At 38.5% G+C, this 23,922-nt stretch overlaps 1 protein-coding gene and 2 pseudogenes across 2 annotated transcripts; all 3 read left to right on the top strand.

Moving 5' to 3' along the window:
- The first annotated feature begins 1,260 nt into the window (after positions 1 to 1,260).
- On the top strand, positions 1,261 to 13,748 carry LOC141828544 (uncharacterized). 2 transcript variants are annotated; one of them, XM_074715990.1, is made up of 10 exons: positions 1,261 to 1,440; positions 1,514 to 1,916; positions 2,313 to 2,519; positions 2,626 to 2,844; positions 4,196 to 4,262; positions 4,339 to 4,554; positions 4,765 to 4,856; positions 12,432 to 12,620; positions 12,718 to 12,854; positions 13,136 to 13,748. In XM_074715990.1, exons 1-10 carry the CDS (start codon positions 1,322 to 1,324, stop codon positions 13,398 to 13,400), a joined length of 1,914 nt encoding a protein of 637 aa, XP_074572091.1. In that variant the 5' UTR covers positions 1,261 to 1,321; the 3' UTR covers positions 13,401 to 13,748. The 2 variants fall into 2 exon arrangements, with proteins under 2 accessions (XP_074572091.1, XP_074572092.1); XM_074715991.1 differs by lacking the exons at positions 12,718 to 12,854; positions 13,136 to 13,748 and having other exon boundaries at positions 4,765 to 4,860; positions 12,432 to 12,601.
- A 2,701-nt stretch (positions 13,749 to 16,449) lies between these two features.
- LOC141827906 (transcription factor MYC2-like) lies at positions 16,450 to 18,342 on the top strand (annotated as a pseudogene).
- Positions 18,343 to 18,877: 535 nt separating this feature from the next.
- LOC141828371 (WEB family protein At4g27595, chloroplastic-like) lies at positions 18,878 to 20,977 on the top strand (annotated as a pseudogene).
- The last annotated feature ends 2,945 nt before the right edge of the window (positions 20,978 to 23,922 follow it).

Below are 23,922 nucleotides of genomic sequence, written 5' to 3'. Positions count from 1 at the left end.
TAAAAATTAAAAATATATATATTGAAACGATGAACACTTGTTTATCAAAAATATGCAAAATGATTAGGCAAAAATTAAGATGACGAGTTTTTTTTTCAGATAATCAAAGAGCCTTATATTTATTTTACGTCCTATTTTACTGTTCTATCCTATATATTTATCTAAATATTCTTTAATATTATTATTTTCTGTATTAAATCTTAAATTATTTAGATATGTTATATTAGCTATGATTTCTTAATTAGTAAAATGTGAATAAAATTTAAAAATTTACATGGTAGCCGTTACGATTTCATAATTGCTACATCGTTATTTCAAGATTGAATTCACTTATAGTAGCTATGAAATTGTTACAATTATAACGTGAGCAAAAATTTATGTTGTAGCAACTACTAGTTCTTGATCGCTACAACATAAATAAAAATTTATATTATAGTAGTTACGATTTTATAACTACTACAACGTGAATTCAATTATGAATTTAAATCAGTTTAAAAATTAAAATTTAAAATTTAGATGAAAAATAATAGTATTGAATAATACATAATAATATTGGAGAGTATTTGAGTAATGTGAACAAAATTTATATTGTAGTAGCTACGACTTCATAAATTTTACAATGTAAATAAAAATTTATATTATAGCAGTTACGATTTCATAACTATCACAATGTAAATTCAACTATAAATTTAAATAATTTTAAAAATTAAAATTTAGAGTTTAAATGAGAGATAATAATATTAAATAGTACAAAATAATATTAGAAAGTATTTGAGTAACGTGAGCAAAAATTTATATTGTAGCAATTACGAATTCATAACTGCTAAAACATAAATAAAATTTATATTATAACAATTTCGATATCATAGCTATCACAATGTGAATTCAACTATAAATTTAGATTAATTTAGAAATTAAAATTTAAAATTTAGATAAGAGATAATAATATTGAATAATATAAAAAAATATTAAAGAGTATTTGAATAATTAATTATATACGATTGAATAGTATGTGCCATTTTAATTAAATTAAATATAAGAGTCCATTTGACGGTAAAAAAAAACTTCAACTTCATTTTTATCCAAAAGGATTTTTATTTTTTTATTTTAAAAATAACTTTATTTCAGAATTGTTTAAGTAATTATTTTATACGAAAATGTTAGTTTGTTTTATTTTATTTTATTTTATTTTTAATCTCCCGAATTTTAAAATGATTTTGTAATCGTGGTTTGGTTAAAGTCTAGCCGAGCGTATGAAGCAGGTGGCGAAAAAACCTCCGCATTCGAATCAGAAACCCTTCGATCTCGTTCAACATTGGGAATGGCGCAGAGCAGCAATAAGAGTAGCATCCCCATCACCGAGCTCTTCTGGTCTCTCCTCGACAAAGCCGACCGCAAATTCTCTAGGGTTCGTGATCTCCCCAACTTCGGGCGCAATCGGTACCCCCAAATTTTCCGCTCCTTTTTGCCCCTTTTCTTCCCCTCCTCCCTAATCGCTCTCGGTTCCGTGCAGCAACGACGCGGATTTCCACAAGGCGTTCAAGATCTACACCCAGCTGTGGAAGCTGCAGCAGGAGCATCGGCAGAAGCTGGTGGAAGCCGGGCTTCGACGATGGGAGGTGGGGGAGATCGCCGCCCGGATCGCTCAGTTATACTACGGGCAATACCAGCGGACCGGCGATTCTTCTTACCTTTCCGAAGCCTACATCTTCTACGAGGCCATCTTCAGCCGGGAGTACTTCCGGGATGGTGGCAGCGGAGGGGCGCAGGCGCAGGATACGGCGCTGGCAAACAAGCAGCTCAGGTTTCTCGCCCGATTCCTGATCGTCTGCCTTGTGCTCGGCCGTCGGGAGATGGTCTTCAAGTTGGTCGGTTCGCTCAAGGCGATGGTGGATGAGTGCAAGAAGAGCTTCCAGGTCTGTCGCGATTGAGAATAATGGAAATCGTTTCTTCATTTTTGCGACCATTTCTAATTGTATTTCACTGCTGAATTAACTTGAATATTCTAAATAAAAATCTCCAGAAACTTCAAGTTTGATGGCAAATTGATAGATAAGATATAAGGCAATCTGGGCCTTTTTAAGTGGAACATTCATTTTGTTTTTCATGACAATTCACTAGTGTTACCACAGGAATCTGTTGAACATCTTAAGCTCACTGATGAAGTTTCTTTAAGTCCGTGATGGGGAAGCATTTTTCAAAGTCCTAGAGAAATTATAGTTTGTTTATATAGTACAGAGGGAGGAAATAGTGGATATGTAAATGAGCTGCAGGTGGTGACCTCAACCTAATTCTTTTGTTATTATGTGCAGGAAGCAGAGTTCAGAGAGTGGAAGCATGTGGTCCAAGAAATAATCAGATTTCTTAAAGCTGATACAACTTTTATGAATATGAGGCCTTTAAGATATAGTTTTCTCTTTGACTCACATCCTGACTCTCTTCCTGTTATATCTTCTAGCTTCACTAGGAGGGGTTTGGTATTACGTGATGCAATTATGAGCAGTTATCATCACAATGAGGTTAATCACATTTTCTTTTGGCCCTGATATATCTCCTCTTAGCGTCATGCTAATATCTTCAAATGCTTAAAATAAGGGAAGTAATTAATTGACCTTGTCTCATCAGGTCAAGTTTACAGAGCTGACTCTAGATACCTTCAGAATGCTTCAATGCCTGGAGTGGGAGCCCTCTGGTTCATTCTCAACGAGGAATGGAACTGACAGTGGTCACTTTGGGACTGGCATTAATCGAGTCAATCTATTCCAAGATATTAGGGATCAGACATTGCCACCTAATCCACGGAAGTTAATTTTGTACCGCCCTTCAATTACTCATTTCCTTTTGGTGAGTTTATCAATGCCTTTGCTCCCATTAAGATGTTTCTGATTATAATTTCTCTGGTGATGTCTTTCTGTGCAATTGTAAATATTTGCATTATAGTTTTAATGCTTGATAAATTGATGCTTCATATCTCCATTCAAAATGTTGCTGTTGGCCCTCCAGGCTGCCTATTTACTCGGGGTTTCCTGGATTAGATGCCTTTGCTACTTCAAATTTTCTTCTCTATTTCAAATCATTAGTTGGTTGTAGATGATGATAGCTAGATGTTAATATGACATGTAATTCACAGCATTGACATAGGTATCAGATGGAAAATATATAGGTTCATATTTCACATTCAAAAAAAAAAATCCAGATATTGTTTATTTCATTTTTATAGGAATTGAAGTGGAATAGGCAAGAAGACATTTTCACTACCTCCACGTCTAACAAAATACAAAATACAAAATATAGCATGATATGAATCTTGTTGGCATCAACGTAGTTAAAGATGGAAGACAAAATAGACAAGATTTGTTCTTTCAGTCACTATTCGGCATAGATTCCATCTTAGCTGTGGTTGACTTCGCATTTCCTTGTGACAAGAATTTTCTTCTACATTGTCAACTTCGAATTCCACCTCTCCTACCTCTTGTATCTTGTAACAAAAGATTCATCCTTTATTTTTTATTTTCTAGTTTAGATTTATTTTTTTGGACTCATTGTGTCTAATTTAATTAATTAAGTTTGCTTTTATTAGTTGGTTGAACTTTTTTTGGCAGGTTCTTGTAAGATAAAATTCATATGAAATCGTATTGAGTTGAATCAAATTGTCTTGGTACTTTTATACTCTAGTTCATATTTATGATGTGTGCCATTTTATATTTGAATCTTATAATCTTATTATAAGATATTTGAATCTTTTAATCTAACAAGATATTAATAATTCTTGTATTGGATCTTCTTTTTTTCCATCATTTATCTAACACGATAGGAGCTTTCACCAACTGCCTTTGTCTGATACAAAAAGCTTATGGAGAGGATATATATTAAACAACTGAATTGCAAAATTGTGTGGGTTTCTACAATTATTATGTTTCTAAGCACACCTGGGAAAATAACGTGTTTTTTTTTCTCTTTTTATTTTTCCCTTTCATGAGCATGTTACCAAAGGTAGAGATGGACATTCAAAAAAATCACCAGATAATTGCAAATCTTCTTGTGACATTCTGTCTATTCTCCTTGTTCAAATCTTCCAATTTTCACCTCTACAAAGAAGCTACTGAACATGGAAGCTAGACTTGAGCTTATCTAGTGGTGGCAATCGAAAACACCACTCCATTTTTATCTTGTTTACACTGCTTTTGTATTGCAGGTCCTGGCCACAATCTGTGAGGAACTTCCTCCTGACGGGATCATGTTGGTATATCTTTCAGCTGCAGGTTAATCATGTCTTTTATCTTAAGATTGTTTGTTCTATGGAATACATGGAATTTGTTTCATCGTAAGATTTTGCAGGAGGATCTGGATTAAGTAATCCAGTACCATTAACTTCTGAAATTTCCTTGGATACTGCTGAGAAGATTGCAGGAAATTTTAGTAATCTTGAGATATGCTCACCACTGATATCTCAACAGTGTAGACCAACTCATCCATCTGTTGAAAATAAGGATGCTAGCGAAATTGGTATTGACGAACAAGCCTCTTTATGGTTAGGTTCTCGTGGAACTGGAGGTATTTTTTTGTCTGCATGTGCTGTCTAGATGCTTGTCTGATCATTATTAATAATTAGAGTTGCATGTAGAAATTTATGGTCGTTAGCATAATGCCCATGAATGTTATGCAGTTACAGCTTACAATTGAAGCTTCTTAAAATCGTATTCTGTTATTTTTTATAAAGCCAGCTACTGTACTTGGCATCAACATGTCGTCTTTTCTTTTCAGGTTCAAATTCTATTTATCCTTGTGATTTGATTCCATTTACAAGAAAACCAATTTTTCTGGTGATCGACAGTGACAGGAGTCGAGCATTCAAGGCAGGTTTGTCAACTTAAATTTCTCTTTTCTGTATTTCTGGAACTTCAAAGGTCCAGTCACTTTACCAATAAACACATAAATATTTCCCTTAGCTAAGTGTGATCATACCATCTTCTCCATGTGAAATGAACAAGGAAAAAAATAGAGCATTGTATCCAGGAATTGCCAGAGATGGCAATATGAGTTGTGAGGATAAACAGTAAAATTGCAGTAATGAGGAAAGAGCACACCTTAAACCTTGTTTGAAAATGCCAATTAGAATATGGCATTCATAATAGCAATTGGGCTAGGATAGATTTTGTTGGTGCGGGAAGCATCCGACGATCGAACCTAAGTTTTGATTATGGCAAAGGGATTCAAAGTTAAGTCCATTTGTGATCTAACGGTTTGAATGAGTTTGCAGGAAAGTTCTAAGTGTACTTAGGCAAAAGTCCTAGCTACGGTTAGGCAAAGGGAAAACCCTAGGGGGTGGTAACCCTAGGTCATAGGGGGTGGTAACCCTATGCGGAAAGTCTTGGTGGGTCGAGTGCTTCAGGCAAAAAGTCCTAGGGGGTGGTAACCCTAGGTGGAAAGTCCTGGTGTCGCAAACCAGGTGGAAGACTGGACCAGTCGGGAAGCGGAAGTCCAGCAGAAAGTCCGGGAGCATCGAGCGCCGAGCAAAAGTCCAGTCGATCTGGAGGATCGTACTGGCATAAGGTAATCTCTCCTGAGGGGAGTAGGTGAGGACGCGTTCCCCGGAAGAGGGAACAGTAGGCGTCGGTTCGACCTAGGATTTCCGATTGGAAATTCGAAATCAGAACCGGACAGTCCAAAGACTGTCAAACCTATTTTTCTTATATATTATCTGTTGTGTTCTAAATCTGTTTTGCAGGAAACTAATATGTTTGTGCAGGATTGGAATTGGGCAGGATCGGTCAACCAAACATCTGGATCGATCAACCGAACCTCTAGATCAGCAAAACAGAACTCCAGCCAATTGATCGGGTTCGAATAGGGGATCAGTCGACCGAACCAAGGTGGAGTGCCAAGCTGATCACATTTGATTGGTCAAAGCTTAATCACGTTTCAAATTAAGCTTATTGTGGTCAAAGCTTAATCACGTTTCAAATTAAGCTTATCACGTCAAAGCTCAATCACGTTTTCTAATTTGATTAAACGTGCAAAAAAAATCAAGGAGGCTTTTGGTCAAAGCTCAATCACGAGTTTTATGGATCTGATAAAACTTGAAAAAAAACTATAAAAGGAAGCCTACGGCTAAAGGAGAAAATACAAAAAAACAGAACATTGCTTTTCTTTGTGATCTTCCGTGTGCTGCCATAAAGCTTCACCAACGTCCTGCCATTCCGACAATTAGCCACTACGCCTCAACGCCTCATTTTTGTATGGTCGGTTTAGTTTCATTATAACATTTGATTTGTAATACTTATTTTCGATATTATAGTTGTTGCCCATCGAAAGCGATCAACGATCGCGGGCCTTGGAGTAGGAGTCGCTCAAGGCTCCGAACCAAGTAAATCTTAGTGTCTTTGTGTATTGTTTATTTTTATTCCGCTGTGTTTGTTTTACTCGTACGATTCCGGAACGAAAAAGCCACGAGCGCTATTCACCCCCCTCTAGCGCGATCTCGATCCAACAGATTTTTACTGACACTGTGACACAGTCACATGTTTGTTCTTTTGATATATGTCACTGTGACATTGTGACACTGTGACACAGTCACATGGGCTAGCAATTAGAATATGGCATTCATAATAGCAATTGGGAAGGAATTGCTTTGATTAGTCACGTGGTAGAAATAATGATGCGTTATGAAATTCACATATCTCTACAACTATTGTCCACTTTGGGCCTAAGTCCTTATGGATTTATTTTTGGCTTTAACTAAAATGCCTCATACCAATGAAGATATCTTCCATCTTATAAGCCCATAATATTTTTCATGTATTTCTAATATGAAACTTTGATTGCAATCCCAACAATTCTTCCCTTAAATGAAAGACTACCATACTCCAATCAAGACTATGCCTTTCCACTGCGTTTGGGCGTACGCTTTACATAAATACCTAGAGCACCACCTACCTTGAGAGTTTATCATGGATTTTTACTAGGAGCTGCCCCACTATTATTCTCATGGTTCGGGTCTCCCCTACATCTTTTGTTTTCCTCTCAAACGAAAGATCACTATACTCTAATCAAGGTCAATCATTTTCCACTGCATTTGGGCGCTCGCTTTACGTGAAATACCTAGAGCACCACCTGCCTCGAGAGCTTATCATGAATTTTTATTGGGAGCTCCCCTACTATTATTCTCATGATCCGGGCTTTCCCTATCTCATTCGTTTTTCTTAAGGTTCCCCACATGACTCCATCTAGATAATGAATTTGATACCACTTATTGCCTTATGAAATTCACATATCTCCACAATGGTATGATATTGTTAACTTTGGGTTAAGCTGTCTTTTAGTAAAAATCCATGATAAACTCTCGAGGTAGGTGGTGCATGTAAGGCGTGCACCCAAATGCAGTGGAAAAGGAATGACCTTGATTGGAGTATGGTGGTCCTTCGTTTGAGGGGAAAACGAAGGAGATAGGGGAGACCTGGACCATGAGAATAATGGTAGGGGGCTTCCAGTAAAAATCCATGATAAGCTCTCGAGGCAGGTGGTGCTCCAGGTATTTTACATAAGGCTTGTGCTCAAACGCAGTGGAAAAGAGTAGCCTCGATTGGAATATAGTGGTCCTTCGTTTGAGGGGAGGATTGTTGGGATTGCAATCAAAGTTTCACATTGGAAATACATGAAGATCATGGACTCATAAGATAGAAGATATCTCTATTAGTATGGGGTCTTTTGGTTAAAGTCTACAAACAAATCCATGAGGGAATAAATCCAAAGTGGACAATTTTATACTATTGTGGAGATATGTGATTTCTATTGTGCAACAAATAATGTCTTTATTTCCATGGTAATCAAGGCGTTTGGAAATAATTGTCGAGACTCCAGAGCACTCTCGCATCTAGACAAGAGCTTAACATTTGACAAAATCAACATGTAAAGGTGGAGGTTTGCCCAATAAGGTAGCAAATCTTGTATGGTGAAATTTTGATTATTTTTTAATAAGCTGGCTAAATAAATAAAAAAGCATTAGAACCAAAAACTTTTTGGAGGAACAATTATAGGATTTATTGCGTTAATGAATACATGGGCATAATAATCTTCTGCTTTTTTAGTTTACTTAGTGCATCATTATGTACTTTTTAATAATCATTATTCAATGCGATTCTTATCCCGGTATCGATATGTATCTCTTTATACACATAGTGAAACTCTCAATTTGGTGGATAGAATTTGGCAAAGGAATCAAATCAATAGGCTAATGAGCTCTAGGCTAAAAAATGACTATAAATTAACACATGCTTGTAGATGTATTATTATAAGCAATTTCATCAGTTGGTAAAAGAAAAAGTTGTGATCCTAATATATTCTTTTGATAATTTAGTTAAGTGTGCTCTTTTGAACTCTTATGGTAGTGTACAATTGTCAACTTAATTCATGATAAATGGCAGGTCGAATGATTCTCAAAGTTGGTGAGTTTTTGCAGCCTCCTTAGGCGTCTCACTGAAAGTATCATTGATCTTTAGGAGATGAGTTACTAAATGTCATAAGAGACTTGGTAGTTATATGATTAGTGTCATATTGGATATATTATGTCATCAGGAGGCTCTTTAGAAGATAAGTAGTGAGACTTATTTAAAGATCCACTAGGCGAGGTAGTAGCTATCTATTATATTGCGGAGAACTTGGATGAAGCTCTAGTTTGAGTTATATTCTAGTGTTTGACTTTTTGAAAATGTTCTTGTAAGTTCCATTAGTTATGACTATTGTATTTTGTTTTCTCACACACATATCACGTAATTATAAAAAGTACTAGTGTGCTTCTATGTATCAGAAATATGGGTGAAATTATGTAGGCTACTAGGTTATGTCATATAATTTCTTTTTCACTTCATTTTGCATATGGGTAAATTAAAGAGTGAATATCTTCATTTTATTCTTTTCTATTAATTCAAGATGTATGTTAGGGTTTAAATTGTTATAATCGATTGACATGCTTGTGACGATCCTTGCTTTTTTTGGAATGGCTCATCGATGAATTTTGTGAACTTTCTAGGTTATCCAAGTTCTTGTAAATTTAAGCTCGTCCTGCATTTCAATTTTAACACTTTGTCAACTAACATTATATCTCTTATATTTCTTATACTAGTGGTGATTTCTCTCATTGTAACGTTCTTACATTGTTGATGAGTAGTGAAGATTATAAAGTAATGCAACATAATAAACTAGGGAAGAATGAAGAAAATGTTTTTGTAATGATGAATGATGGTTAAATTAGTGTAGACATGAGATTATGCATGTGATGATAGTTTTTGCTAAGGTATGATGTATGTGAGAAAAACTAATTAAATGCAAAAATTTTGACTAACCAACTAACTCAAGAAAAGTATTTTTCAAAAGACTGTGATTATAGCAAAATGATGCAAGCCTACTCCTTTATTGAGGTTGCCAAAGTTTGATCTGGATAACTGATGAAAATGGTTAGATCTCTTCACTCGTGCAATGGATTCCATTCTTGCACGAATCTTTGCACAAGATCTTTAATTTATTGCAATTTATGTCTACACCCAATATTTGCTTACACTAGCTTTACTACCTTAGATTAGATCCAATATTGGCTTACACCAGATCTACCTAATTTGTCCTTTCTCTCCCCAGTTAATTTAAAGCAGGACCCACCACTTAGTTTTTTCCCTTCTAAATAATTGTTAGTTGGTGCCTGAAACTGATTTGGTTCCTATTGTGGCATTTTGGAGTTGGATGCACCTGCTTGTGTGGTTGGCTGCACCAGATTTTGAGGGTTCTTGTTGTCATGGGTTGTTGCCAACTTGCATGGATGAAGTGCAGGAGGGGCAAATCACAGATCTGTGTGAGGGTTTGTAGATTCCGATGACATGCCTAGGAGGGGAAGGTGTAAGAGTAATGCAGACCATTGAGGGAGGTTGGCTAGCAATGAATGTGGCATGGTAAAGGTAGAGCTCTTGGTGGAATTGCAAGCACATTTGAAAGTTTGTTGTGTTGCCGTGGGGAGGAATTGCAAGACCTACATGAGGGCTGAGGATGGTGGCAAGCGTGAGGTCTCGATGGCAAGAATGCTAGCACCAGTCCTATAAGAAAGGTGGAAGAACTAAAAGATTGAATTACTGAGCGAGTCCTCGGATGAGTTCACTATAGGTGAAGTGGCACAAAAACTGGAAGAAAAGAGTTTTATTTATGATTCGAGAGAAGATGGAAGCAAATAGTGAATGTTGAAGAAGGTGATGGAAACAAGAGCACGATGCATGGAATAGGGATGCCCATCGTGAGAGGGGCGTCGGGATGTGGTGTGGTGGCAAAAGTGGGATGGCGCAGGCAGGTAAAGGGGATGTCAATCCTATGATTAGAAGCATGTGGATTTAGCAGGTGAAGCTATGATTCAAATTCAGAGGATGCTGCAGAACAGAGATGGCAGAAGCAACAGCCATGTGGAATGAGGTGTCTATGACACTCCTATGCCAAGATTGGGTTTAATGTGGCTAGGAGGTGAATGAAGTAATCACAACATAAATGATGGAGGCATAAGTATTGTGAGTGAGTCGTGGCAAAGGAAGGAGGTGAGGGGAGTTCGGCTAGTAGATCTGTTGTGGATAAGGTGTAGGGCTCACAGCCAGTAGATTTTTTGAGGTAATGCAAAGGAAGTAAGGAGATGGAGGAATGATCAAATCTGGGTAGACCTGCAAAGGTGCCTCTAGTAACATGGGTTTTGAGGTGGCAAGAGATGCCTTTGAGGAGGGTTGTGTGGAAGAAGATCACTGGGATCTGATGTGAGATTCCCTTTCATTGGCAGGTCATATAGGCAAGGAGATTCCTATAGGAGTAGTTGAAGAGGGATGCTGGCATATTGAAAAAGTCGTGGCTTAGGGAAGAAAGGCTCCAGGGTGGATGCTTGCATGGGTAGATTGGAAGATGCAGGTTGGTTGAAAGTGAACAAAGCTACAAGAGATGGGTCGAGGTAGGTTGTGAGGAAGATACCGAATCAAGTTTTCAGCCTTGATACTAGATTCAACACTAAAAGGAACAAAATTACCAAAGTGCAAAACCAAAACTCACTAGGAGACTTGGGCCTTGTCAACTACAATACTCTGTATGCCATCCTGCTAAGGTGGACTGGAAGCCACATTGCTTGCCATCTTCCTCCCCATGCATGGTAACAAGGACAGAAATGATGCCTCCTTTCCGGCCCCTTCTGCATCAACTCTTTTGCCTCAGGAGTTACATAACCTATTCCCACTCGAGCGGAGAAATTGACTAATCTCAAGTTAAAAGTGCTCTTGCTGTAACCTGTCACCTACTCCAGCAGTGAAATCAACTAATGTTGTCTAAACTGCTTTTGTTGCTGTGAACTAGTGTCTATATTGATCAGTGATGTGATGGTATCTACAAAGGCAAATGCCAAGAGGAAGAATCCTATGGTTAAAGAAGAAATTCATGTCACTGAAGATCATCTCTGATTTTGTCAATCTCCACCACTGCACTAGCCTCATGTATTCGTCTACTAGTCTTTTTTTGTGGGGGCTTTTTCTATCATACATGATATGTATGCTCCATCTTGGGAGAGAGAGAGAGAAAGAGAGGGTGTCAGAATTAGTAATCATGTTATAATTACATGTCAAATATTTTTAATCCTATGTCATCAATTTATAGAATTTCATGATTGTGAACACTTACAATATTCTATTTCTAATTTTGACATGTTTAATTGTAGTTCTATGATGTTTCAGTAAAACATTATACCACAATTGTGGATGAGTATAAATATCATTTATCCTTTTGTTGTAAACATCATATAATTACTACTTCTCTGTCGACATTTTGCAACTTGCAGTCTTTTTTTTTTCTTTTCAAATTTGGACATAGAGAACCAGAATTACATTTGTTTGTTTTCCATTTTTTTCAAAGTTAAACCCATAGATTTAGAACATAAAAATGCTAGACGAAACTGAATAAATTTTTCAATGGGGCATAGGTTTTGATTTGAATAGTTTTTTCTGCAGCTGTAACTTTAATATATGTATATTTGATACTTTAGGTTCAGTTTCCTTTAAATGGTGGGAAAATGGAGAGGTGAATTGCTTTTTTATTTACATACAATCATTTCCAAATTTTCTATCCCTCTACTTTTCTATTCTTTGGAGGAAACTGACTAGAGTTTACACTTCAGTATACGATATTATTTTATTTTTCTTTGTAAAATAAACTTCAGTAACTGCTGAAACGTGTAAATTTGAACATGATAATATCTCCCGAGCCTTAAGCTATATAGGATCACACTTTTTTTCCTTAACTTGTCAGTGGTGTGCAAAATCTAAGACCAAAGTAAAACTATGAATTTTTTATCATCTATCTGGTTTGATGTCATAATTTTACACCTATTTTCCTTTCATGCTCACTGTTCAGAACATTTGATGAAATTTTAATAGGTTATACATGGAGCTGAGAAAGGTGCGACAGTTGCCATGCTTCTCTCTCCATGCTCTAGGCCTCCACCCTCAGGAACCACTAGTGAATTTGCTCGTTCTCAACAAGGAAGCCAATTCACTATGTTCCTGTCAGCGCCAGTGCAAGCTTTCTGCCTCTTGATTGGTATTTCCGGCGCAAATGTTGATAAGGTTTACAATTTTATCTCCTCATTTCTTTATGATAGCACATTAGCCATTCTCTTAAGGAATTAAATTTACTGCTTATGTACACTACTTAATTCTCCAGGATAAATATGATGAGGCGGAAAAATTATTGTCATTTTCATTTAGCGAGTGGGAAAGGGCTTTAGTGACATCAAATGATCTACATCCAGTTTGGATTGAAGTCTTGGGCGACCCATTTTTGAGGCGGCTTCTTCTCAGGTTACTTCTCGATTTTATTTTATGTAACTATTACATCATAGCATGTATGCCATAGATGTTAAAAAACCTGCTTCTGGTCAATGTTATCTACATTTACAATCCAGAGCTTATAATTCTTCATTAGTTTATGGTGACTGTTGGACTATATGGCGGAAATAATTGCATTATCTCTTGACATCAAACTGAATTTTTCAATACCTGAACAATTCATGCCATGTTCTCATTCTCACGAGTGGGCAGTTTGATCAAGGCATAGTAACATTTGTCATTATGTGTTGCAGATTTATTTTTTGCAGGACTGCTCTTGCACTTTATGCACCCGCGTGGCATCATGATGAATTTCTTCCTGAATGCTTACCTCATTTACCTGAACCAGTTGATCCAAATAGCAACATTTCTCAATCTACTATAATGCAGCTAGCAGACACATTTGGCATCATAGACCAGTTCATGTTTTCCAAAGAGATTCTGCCGTCGAAGCATGGCGATGACGACTCTGCAATGAAAAGACTTCCACAAACTGAAGAAGACGACAATGGATCCTGATGAAACATAAGCATCATCTCCAAAAGTTTGTTAGCAATTGCATCGACTGGAAGAAGCGAAGCATCTCACTACGCTCTTTGCCTACATTGCCCACCAACAGGTTGCAAGTGACTTTGAGTCTCATGCTTAGCAGTTCATCATCAGAGCAACAATGATTTGCGACATCTTGGGAATTTGGATATGAAGTATTCTTTGAGCTTTAATTTTATATTTTTCTCCTTTTAGAAACTCATGGTATGTGATAATTGTGATCGTCATTTAAACAAGTAGAAATCGATCGACGTGATAAGCAGATTGGTGATGAACTCATTTGTTGTTGGCAGCCTTGCACTATCTTGAACATGATTTTATTGGGTACTTGCTGCTCTTATTGGCTCTAGAATAATTGCTTTTATGTTGATTATGATAAAATGGGTTCACTATAAAATGATGAATAGAATAATTGCTTTTATTATTTAATCTTTCTCTTATTATTATAATCATTATTACTATTTATCATTTTCTCCCTGACCATCTGATATTTTTATGGTCCCATCTCGTGGCATTTTTATTTTATTTATTATTTTTATTATCAACTTTAATTAAGTTTACTTGTTAAGAATTTCGTGGAGTTGGATTTAAACTTAGCTTAACTATAACCATTGAATACTTATGAAAACATTAATTTAATACAATTACCATATCTTTTTCCCCATTTTTAATATATTATAGATAGATAATTTAAACTATCAAATTACATTCTATTTAAAAAATATATAAAGGAAAATAAATTAATAAATAAAATTATTTATAAATTACTTCTAAATTTTAATCACAAATATTAATTAATAAAATGGGCTGTGTGAACTTGTATATTAATGAGTAAATGTAAATAGCCAACCAAGTCTGTTTAAGAATATAATGGAATGTTGATTTTTAAATTCAAGAAAATATTTAAATTAGTAAGGCTATAATTGCTTTATTAAATGATTCACTAGCCATTTAAAATTATTTTATTAAATAATTAGTTAGTGAAACATGTTGCTTTATCAAAATTTAATTATTCAACTTTGTCGATTGAAATGTCAACTTTTGTGTGTGTATATTAATGTGGATGGATTCTAAATTGAAAGCACGTGTCGTCTTGTTGAATTATTATAAATATCTCTCTTCTAGAGGTGTCGATTAAACTACTATATCTCCATCACTTTGTCCTTTTTTTTATAAAAAAATAATTTATAATAAATATTTGTGTATGTCAAATAAAGTGGGGAATTATTTGGAAGTGTGTGGGATAAAAGAAACGTGGAGGAAATGAATTTAGACGAGATAAGATTAAGACCAAAGTGGTTGGGATGTAGTCAACTATCAAATAAGCATCTTTTGAAAAGTCGAAGAACACATTTATCACGTTGTCTTTGTGTATATATTTTTTATGTTCACGTTTAATGTATTGTGACATGAGAAATGCAATTTTTTAGTGCATTTTTTAAAATAAATAATGTCTAGAATATTCTTTCAAACTTTGTTGATGTTGAAATATCTTACAAGTCTTTATTTGACTATTACTGTTAAGCGTTTTTTATAACATTTTAATGTTTGATAAAAATGTAGATGATATTTTTGACAAAAATATTTAAAATTTGGAAGGTATTTTTTTAATGATTCTTTCATTTAGTTATAGTTTGGTTGATAATTTAAATTTTTTAGGCATTAAAAAAATAAATTTTCATTTGTAAAATATCATATTTTATCAATAAATAAATTTGTGCAACATATCGTTGTGATTTTTAAGGGGTAAAAATAAAAAAACATTTATTATTATTATTTTTACAATCTTTTTATCAAAAGAATGCTTAAGATTTTAAAAATATTAAAATATTTTTTTCATTTATAACTTTGGCTAAAACTACCTAAACCGTTACAATATACGTACTTTTGCTCAAAACAACTACAATACACTATAAAATAATTTGATCAAAATTATTTAAAATACCTTTGAGTCAAATTGATATATATAAATCGGTTATGCATTGTACTTGCGATAATTTTAATAAGTTGAAACAATTTTAATAAAGTAAGAAAATATTTTAATATGAATAATTTTGATTAAGCAAGAATAATGTTAATTAAATTGTAGAATTCTAATTAAATTCATTAGAATAGTAATAAAATAAAGATATTAAAAATGAAAAAAATAGGATAATGGTGTCCTTTTATGTTATTTTCCCCCCAAAACAAAATAAACTATAATGGGTGAAAACAACATTTTCTCCATTAAAATTCTTTTCATGTAAATAATTCTCTTCCAAATTAATATAAAAAAAGGCCTCCGGCATACACTTTTATTTTTCTCATAGAAATACTCTTTTTGTTTAAATTCAATCAAAAAAATCAAAATCAATCCACTTTTGAAATGTTTTTTTGATGCAACGGTAGGATATCTGGGTTGTGACCCAGGTTCGATCCGCGACGTATTTGCAAAAATTTTGGGGAACACAATCAAATGATGTTGGACATCTACGGCGTATGCGCTTCCCGATTTACCCTGGTGGTCGGTGGAAAACTTCCGTGGGACCGGACCGGTCACCCCCAGAGATTGAGTCCATAAGACTGATTGAGATTTATCATAGTCCCCGAGGCAATGGTGCAACGATAGGACATGCGGATTGTGACCACCCACGGTTCGATCCCCATCTACGTATTTGCAGAAATTTTCCTCCAAATAGAGAACGCAATCAAAGGATGTTGGACTAAATTAAATAATATAAATTAAAAATAATAAATTTATAAAAATTTAATAGAATTTATAACAAACTCATTATAAGGAGATATTTGCTAACCAACAGGACCTAAGAGAAAAGAGAGAGAGAGAGAGAAAAATATATTTTAAAATTATATTTCATGATTTAAGTATTTTTAATATTTAAAAACTTGGGTATGTGAAATGGATGATAATAAAATTTGCCCACAAAAAAAAGTTTACAAACGGAAGCAATGAATCCGCTTGGGTACTCTATAAAACCCCTCTCGGCGTCCGCCGACACTGCCCATAACAGCGTTTCCCTCTTGCTGACCAGCAGTGGGGTCGGGTCACCTTCCGGTGCCGTCCATGAGCCTTCGACCGCCCCACCACAGCGCCTCCGGCATGGTTCCGTTCCTCTCATCCGCTTCCACCGCCGCCGACAGCCACGACGTCCGCTGGCCGCGGCCGGCGCTACCCCCCGTCCCTCTCCCGAGCTCTTCCTGCTCCACTTCCTCGTCGCACACCACTATGACCTCTTCTGCGCCGCCGCACTTGATCCCGGACAACCTGCAGCAGCGTCTCCACTCCCTCATCGAGTACGCCAGCGAGACCTGGACCTACGCCATCTTCTGGCAGTCCTCCGGCGGCGGTTCCCCCGTCCTCAGCTGGGGCGACGGGTACTACAAAGGCTGCGAGGAGGATAAGCGGAATGGCGCGTCGACCACGCCGGAGGAGAAGGAGCACCGGAAGCGCGTGCTCCGGGAGCTGAACGCACTCATCTCCGGCAGCGTTGACGAAGGGGCTGACGAGGAGGTCACCGACACCGAGTGGTTCTTCCTCGTGTCCATGTCCCAGAACTTCACCGCAGGCGCCAGCCTCCCCGGACAGGCCCTCCTGGTGGGCTCGCCGGCGTGGATCGCCGGCGATTATTCCATGGCGGCGGCACCGTGTGAGCGGGTGCGCCAAGCGCGGGCTTTCGGGCTGCGAACGATGGCCTGCGTCCCCCTGGGAGGCGGCTGTGGCGTCGTCGAACTTGGATCTACTCACGAGATCTCTCAGAGCTCGGAGATCCTGAGCAAGTTGAGGTTTCTCTTCACCCACAGCGGCGCCGCGCGTCCGGAAGCTGGATCCTGGCCTCCGGCGCCACCCCAAGCGATGGAGCTTGGGTTCGTCGCCGAACCCTCGATGCCTTGGCCGTCGATGGCACCAAAGCCCTCGCCCCGTATGGAGAAACCCACCGCCAGTTGCCTCACCGAAACCCTAGTCCCCATTCACATGACTCAAGATCTCAATTTCACCGCAAGCGACTGCGAAGCCCTCTACATCGACAAACACATCTCTTTCGAAGGGTCGAAGAACTCCTCCGCGGCGGCAGCAGGGCCGACGCTCGAGGAGGGCAATTGCGGGCTCTTCGGCGGAGATTCCGACCAGTCGGACCTCGACGCGTCGGCGAGGTGACGAGCGTCGCGAGGTGACGAGCGAGGCCGGAAGCCGGCCAACGGCCGCGAGGTGCCGCTCGACCACGTGGAAGCGGAGCGGCAGCGGCGGGAGAAGCTGAACCAGCGCTTCTACGCGCTGCGTGCCGTCGTCCCCAACGTGTCCAAGATGGACAAGGCTTCTCTGCTCGCCGACGCCGTCGCCTACATCAACGAACTACGGATCAAAGTGGAAACCCTCGAATCGGAGAAGAAAATGCTCGATTCGAAGGTCAATAGAACCAAGAGAGAGCCGACGACGACGACGAAGGACGCCGCGGCCGAGGTGAAAGTGAAGGTGCTAGGGCGGGAGGCGATGATCATAGTGGAGTGCGACCGGCGGCGCCAGGCGGCGGCGCGGTTGATGGTGGCGCTGAGGGAGCTGGATGTGGAGGTGAGCTACGCGAACGTGACGGTCGTGATGGACCTCATGATCATGCAAGCGACGGTGGAGATGACGCGGCGTTTCTACTCCCAGGAGCAGATAAGGGATGCCCTCTACGTCGCCCTATGTCAGCCCATCTAGAAGTAAATGGGCCTGGGCCTCAACTTCATAATAATCCTGCTGTATATTATTATTAATGCTTTCCAAACTGCACAAGTGCTAGGGCAAATATTTAGATTGGACCCTATTAATTAAAAATATCATGTAAAGCTCTTAGTCAATGAAATCGATGAAACCAAAACTTTTAGATTCTCTTCTGTAAAACATGAAATCCGTCACTCTAGCGGTCTCACATGATCGGTCCCACGACCATCTATGAAGTGGTAAATTGAGAGACTGCAGTTGATCATGACAGAGAAGTGAAGTCAAAATTTGAACCATTGCTCTCTTCTGTAAGTATGTTTTATCGTAATCAATTCAGTTATGTTTCGGAGTCGAAACTTTTAGATTCTCGATTTAGCGTGTTGTCGGTCGATAAGTCTATATACCTTTTTCCAAAATGGCCCCTAAGCTTTAAACTACTGGAAAGCTTTCAATGAATTATAGGAAAACCCTATTTTATGAGGAGAATGACTCAGCAAGGGCCCTTGGCATTAAACTCATTATGGGTATTGGATCAAGCTGGAGCTGATCATTGTTCAGTGGTTCCCTCACACCAAATTCTGAGTTGTATTTCTGCATTATATCATATTATTAATTATTATTATTATTATTATTATTATAATTTCAAACATGATGCTCACTGAATATGAAGTGCCACCAAATTGATACACTAAGAGGCTTACTGTTGTAGGTGCCCTGTCACACACCAAGTGATGTTACTCATGCAACCACCATAATCGCCTTCTTGCTGCATGCAAAACCAGACATGGCAGTTTAGGTGGCCTTTCTTCTTCTTCTTCTTCTTCTTCTTCTCAGTTCTTCCTTTATCTCAGAGCTGTCTATTGGAAGGAAGAAGATGATGATGATGGTGCCCTCCAAAGCCAAGTGAGTATCCTCCAACTCTTGTGTTTGTTCCACTTGTTAAATGTCTGAAATTAGAGTTTCCGATGGGTCTGGTTCCAGCAGGGCTCAAGGAGATCTTAAGGTGAGCAGATTGAACAGAAATGGATCCACCAAGTCAGATGCTCAGCACTCTTCTTCCCCCCTTCCGAAACCGCGCGGCTCGGTCGATCGGCCGACGAAGTCATTCGAGTCGAAAGCCTCTAGCAAGAACAGCACCAGTAGTCCTAGTGTAAGGATTGAATGGTTTCAGTTATTTGGTGCAATTTCGTATCGATTCATTCTTGTTGTTGTGTTTGGCCTCAGAAACCAGGCTTGCAGGGGAAGTTGGAGGCAGTCGAGGTGGAGCTCAAGAAAGCAAGGGAGCAATTGAGCAGCGTCGAGCAGGAGAAGATCAAGGCTTTAGAGCACATGAATGAAGCAAAGAGGTTGATGAATGAAGAGGTCGAGAAAACAGAAGAGATCTTGGATGCCGAAAGATGCAGGATCAAAGAATTGGAAGAGGAATTGCAGAAGGAACAGCAGCAGCCGGCATGAGCAAGATGTGTCTTCCCTGAGTTGCATAGCTGAAGAACTCCACAGGGTCAAGGAGGAGCTCAGGGATGCCGAGGCTGAAAAAGAGACGGCATTGCGGGAGGTAGACGAAGCGAAAAGGGCCGCAAAAGTACACGAAGAGAAGGCGGAGCTCGCGAAGGCCTTGCATGAGTCTGAATTGGGCAGTGTTCGTAGAGAATCAAGGGAGATGATTGAGAAGTTGGAAGCTGAAATTGGCATGCTGAAACTGGAACTCGAAAGGGCAAAAATAGCTGAAGAGAAGTTGGTTCACATGGAATCCTTGGTCGAAAAGCTTCAGATCGAGGCGACCGATGCCCGAAACGGGGAATCAGATGTATGTGCGTTGGTGGATGAGTGGAGGAACAAAGCAGAGAGGCTGAAGGCGGACCTTGAAGAAGCTCATCAGTCTGAGAATTCAGCATCAGATTCTCTAGCAGACATGATGGTGAAGTTGGAAGAGAGCAAGTCTTTGTTCGAGGATGCGGAAATGGAGATATCGATCCTTCGAGCGAGGATAACCACGTTGGAGATTGAATCAGCAAGGCAGATGATTGATCTCGAGGAATCAAATAGGCAGCTCGAGTTGGCACAGCAAGATGCACTGAACATCGGGAAGACAGTTGAGTTACTGAAATTGGAGCTTCAGAGATTGGAGGAAGAGAAGTCGGAGGCTGCTAATGTCGAAAAGGTCGCTTCTTCCAGAATTCAGAGCCTCGCGGAGGAGAACGATAAGCTCACCGCCGAGCTCAAGCTTAGCAAAGATGAAATGGAGTGTCTAGCTTTGGAATTCAAGGCCATGGCGATAGGAGCCAGAGAGAGGGAAGAAAGGCTTGCGAGGATGCAAACCGAGATCGAAGAATCACACAAGGAGATAGACCACTTAAATCGAGTTCTACGAAACACAGAAGAAAGGTACGAGGTGATGCTAGACGAAGCACGATACGAGCTCGTGTGCCTCCATAAAAGATGCGAAGATGAGCAAAGCTTCATCAGCACCATTCGAAAGTTGGAAGAGGAAATCACCTCCTTGAAAGCTGAAATGGCTAAACATGAAAAGAATGAATCGATCGAAGATGTAGAACAAGTGAATTCTAGCCCCGACAAAGAAGAAGAAGAATACACTGAGGAGGAGGATCACTACCAAGAAGGCCACGACATGAAAGGAACGACAAATGGAAAGGTAGATCCTGTGAAAATCATGGACGATGGTTTTGGACTGGAAGAGGAAACCGTCGACGATGATTTGGACTCGAAGATGAATTCCAATGGCGTCGATCATGCGAATCGAACCGAGCAACAGAAGCTTCGAAGGAAGAAGAAGAAGAAGGCATTGCTCTACAACTTTGGGATCCTACTGAAGAAGGGGAATCATTAGTTGGGTCTAGCTTCAATCATGTGTTTGTGTTATATGATTCGATTAATTTGAAATTCTTTATCGATATGCTTTGAAATGTCAATCATTGTTTTCTTCTAATAAAAGATATTTATTTTGCCATTGTATCAACACACTTAGTTAATTGATTTGATTGCTTCGGGACATAATTGAGTTGATTACGATGGAGCAGACTTGTAGAAGAGAATAAGAGTTCGAATTTCGACGAAGTCGAGTAATATCCTCCTCCGTCGTGACCAACTGCAGTTTTTCGATTTACCTCCTCACAGGTGGTCGTGGGACTGATCGTGTAGGACCGCTGGATGGCAGATTCCACTTTTTTTACAGAAGATTATTTAATTGATTTGATCAGTCCAATTGAGATGGTCGAGCGAATCAATGTGGTTGAGTCAATGGTAACGAGCATATTGATTAGGTTAATTAAAGTAGATGATACCATTAATGCAAAGGGCCACAAAAATAATTCTTCTTTAAAAACCTAACTCGTAAACTTACACTAATTTAATTAATTCATTTAGGAGACTAAAAATATTATTTATAAAAATATATTAATTCATTTAAAGTAGACTAATTTAATTAATTCATTTAGGAGACTAAAAACCTAACTCGTAAACTTACACTAATTTATAAAAATATATATATTTTTAAAAATATTATCGAGTTTCATTTAGGAGACTAAAAATATTAATTGACAATGGAATTTTTTTAAAACAAATTTCACATTTAAAAAAAAATCCATCGAACTGATGGTCCAGGTTGGTGGTTAAATGGGTTACTAAATGATAACCGGTCTAACCCCTCCCGGATAGGTTAGGGTTCAAACTAACCCTGACTCAGGCTAATCCGAACTATTTCCGACATGTGGGTAGATCTATTAGAAATCGGATAAGTAAATAAATTTAAATTCAGTCAACTTTTTCTCAACCATATTTATTTTATTTTAATTTTAATTGACATTTCTTATCCTATTTAATAAACTTGCTATGAAGATTGATGGCGACATTAGTGGCCAATGGCTTTCAAGATTCAAATTAAAATTTAAGTGGAGGAATATTTTAAGTTTAATAGCTAGAGAAAATGACACGCGTTGGCTTCATGCTAGAACGTAAATTAAAGTTGACAAGTTGGGTCCTAAGAAAATAAAGACAATGACATTAATGACACTTTAAAAGTAATTAAATGTTGCTTTCTAATTGTTTAATTAATTTTATCTCGTTCCATTAATAATCAAAAGTACATCCCATTATCATTAAAAATAAAATATTTAAAAAAGTAAAAAACAAATAAAAAATTTTTATTTCATAATATCTGCTAAAGGTGCTCCAATATATATATATTATACTAGGTGCTTACGGAATGTAGAGTATAAGATGTACAAAATATATATATATATATATAGTAATTTAGATATTTAATTTTTTGAATCAATTAATTTTAAAAGTAATTTGGTAGGTTCTTTGATATTTTAAAGGGTAAAATGAAATATCCCTCATTTATAAGTATTTTTACCTTATGAGAAAAGCCTGCATGGAATGGTCACAGCGTCCTGCGACGCCGCCGCAGGCGTTAGATTTAGCCACTGCCCGATACCGACAAAATAACGGTCGCTATCACGTACGAGTCACGGAGTCACTTCAATTTAACTCCCGACATATATATCTCGTAAATCGTCTCGTAACTTCCTCTCTCCATCTCCCCGATATGGCGCTCGCTCCATCGGACGTACCGCAACGCCTCCCTCGCCTATCCGACGGCCATGAGCAGCCCACGCGACGCTCCACGACTCGTCAAAAAGACGTGTCGCGAGACGAGAGATCCGATTTAAATTTTCCCCACCACGCGACTTCGGTCGTCGCGTTACTTCGCTCTCGCGATTTGGAAACTGACTGCTTATCCTTTCGCTTTTTCCGGTTTTACCCTTGGGCGTCTCGGAATGACGATTTTGCCCTTGTACGACGCCGCGGTCAAACGGAGCTGGGTTTTGCGGACGCATAATTCCCTTTCGAACGATTTTAATATGCGGTGGGTGACGTCGCCGCCCTTGTGCGGGGCCCGCAAATGTGAGGCAGCAAAACTAAAGGGCCCTTGTCGGTAGTTGATTTTGAACAGGAACGTCCAATAATTAATTAGATTAAGGTTGAATTAATAATGTAATTAAATGTCTTCTTTGTCTGAAAAAAATCACGTGGATAACTTTGAATGGAAGTAGTCGACAGTGTATATATATATATATATATAATATTTATTTATTTTCCATCCAAATGAATACATTTAAAAAAAAAAAATAAAAATAGTAAAACGAAATCTATCGGTTGCTTTCATAATTATTTTAGCTCTATTATAGCGCACCAGTGCGGGCCCCGCTTTTTGTTCCATCTTGCGGCCAATCACGAGTTGGGTGACCAGCTTGAAGACATTGGCGCTTAATTCATGTAAAACATCATAAAGCTGTGGTACGTAGACACGTGATAGTTGGTGGTGGGCCCTCACCATTCCCCACTGACATCGATGAATAATTAAATATGCAATATAAGTACTCGTACTTATTGATAGGTACCATGTCTTATGACGACGATTTGTACGACTACTTATTATGATATTCTCACCCCTTTTTCCGACACTGATGGCCTTCGGTCCGGCTGACGAGGCGGGCGGGCTGCAGATGAGCGAGCGTGGTTTATCAGCCTTCGCAAACTGAGAGTAGGGTTTTCAATTAACGGAGTACGAGGATGGGAGACGTGGCGGGATCTGGAAGAGTCTGTGCGAACTGACGAATTTATCCCCGTAAGTCGACCTGGAATGGCGAGATCTGGAGGTACCGCTGCCCTCGTGTCGAATGACGATTTCATCCTTTTCTCTCGCCTCAAAACCGACGCCAATCCGCTTTCCCAGAAAGCCCCTGCCAACGTGACGAGCGGTTCCCTTTT

This window comes from Curcuma longa, chromosome 4, assembly GCF_044706935.1.
Source record: "Curcuma longa cultivar G26 ecotype Majalengka, Jawa Barat chromosome 4, ITB_CL_G26_1.1, whole genome shotgun sequence".
Classification (NCBI taxonomy): Eukaryota; Viridiplantae; Streptophyta; class Magnoliopsida; order Zingiberales; family Zingiberaceae; genus Curcuma; species Curcuma longa.
The sequence above is the reverse complement of the archived record's forward strand: the minus strand, read 5'-3'. Positions and strand labels throughout refer to the sequence as shown.

Excerpts from the sequence above, each read along its gene's own strand:
- LOC141828544 (XM_074715990.1), top strand. The coding sequence starts at position 1,322 with ATGGCGCAGAGCAGCAATAAGAGTAGCATCCCCATCACCGAGCTCTTC. Across the intron at positions 1,441-1,513 it reads CCCAACTTCGGGCGCAATCG|CAACGACGCGGATTTCCACA; the intron begins GTACCCCCAAAT and ends GGTTCCGTGCAG. Across the intron at positions 12,855-13,135 it reads TTGAGGCGGCTTCTTCTCAG|ATTTATTTTTTGCAGGACTG; the intron begins GTTACTTCTCGA and ends TATGTGTTGCAG.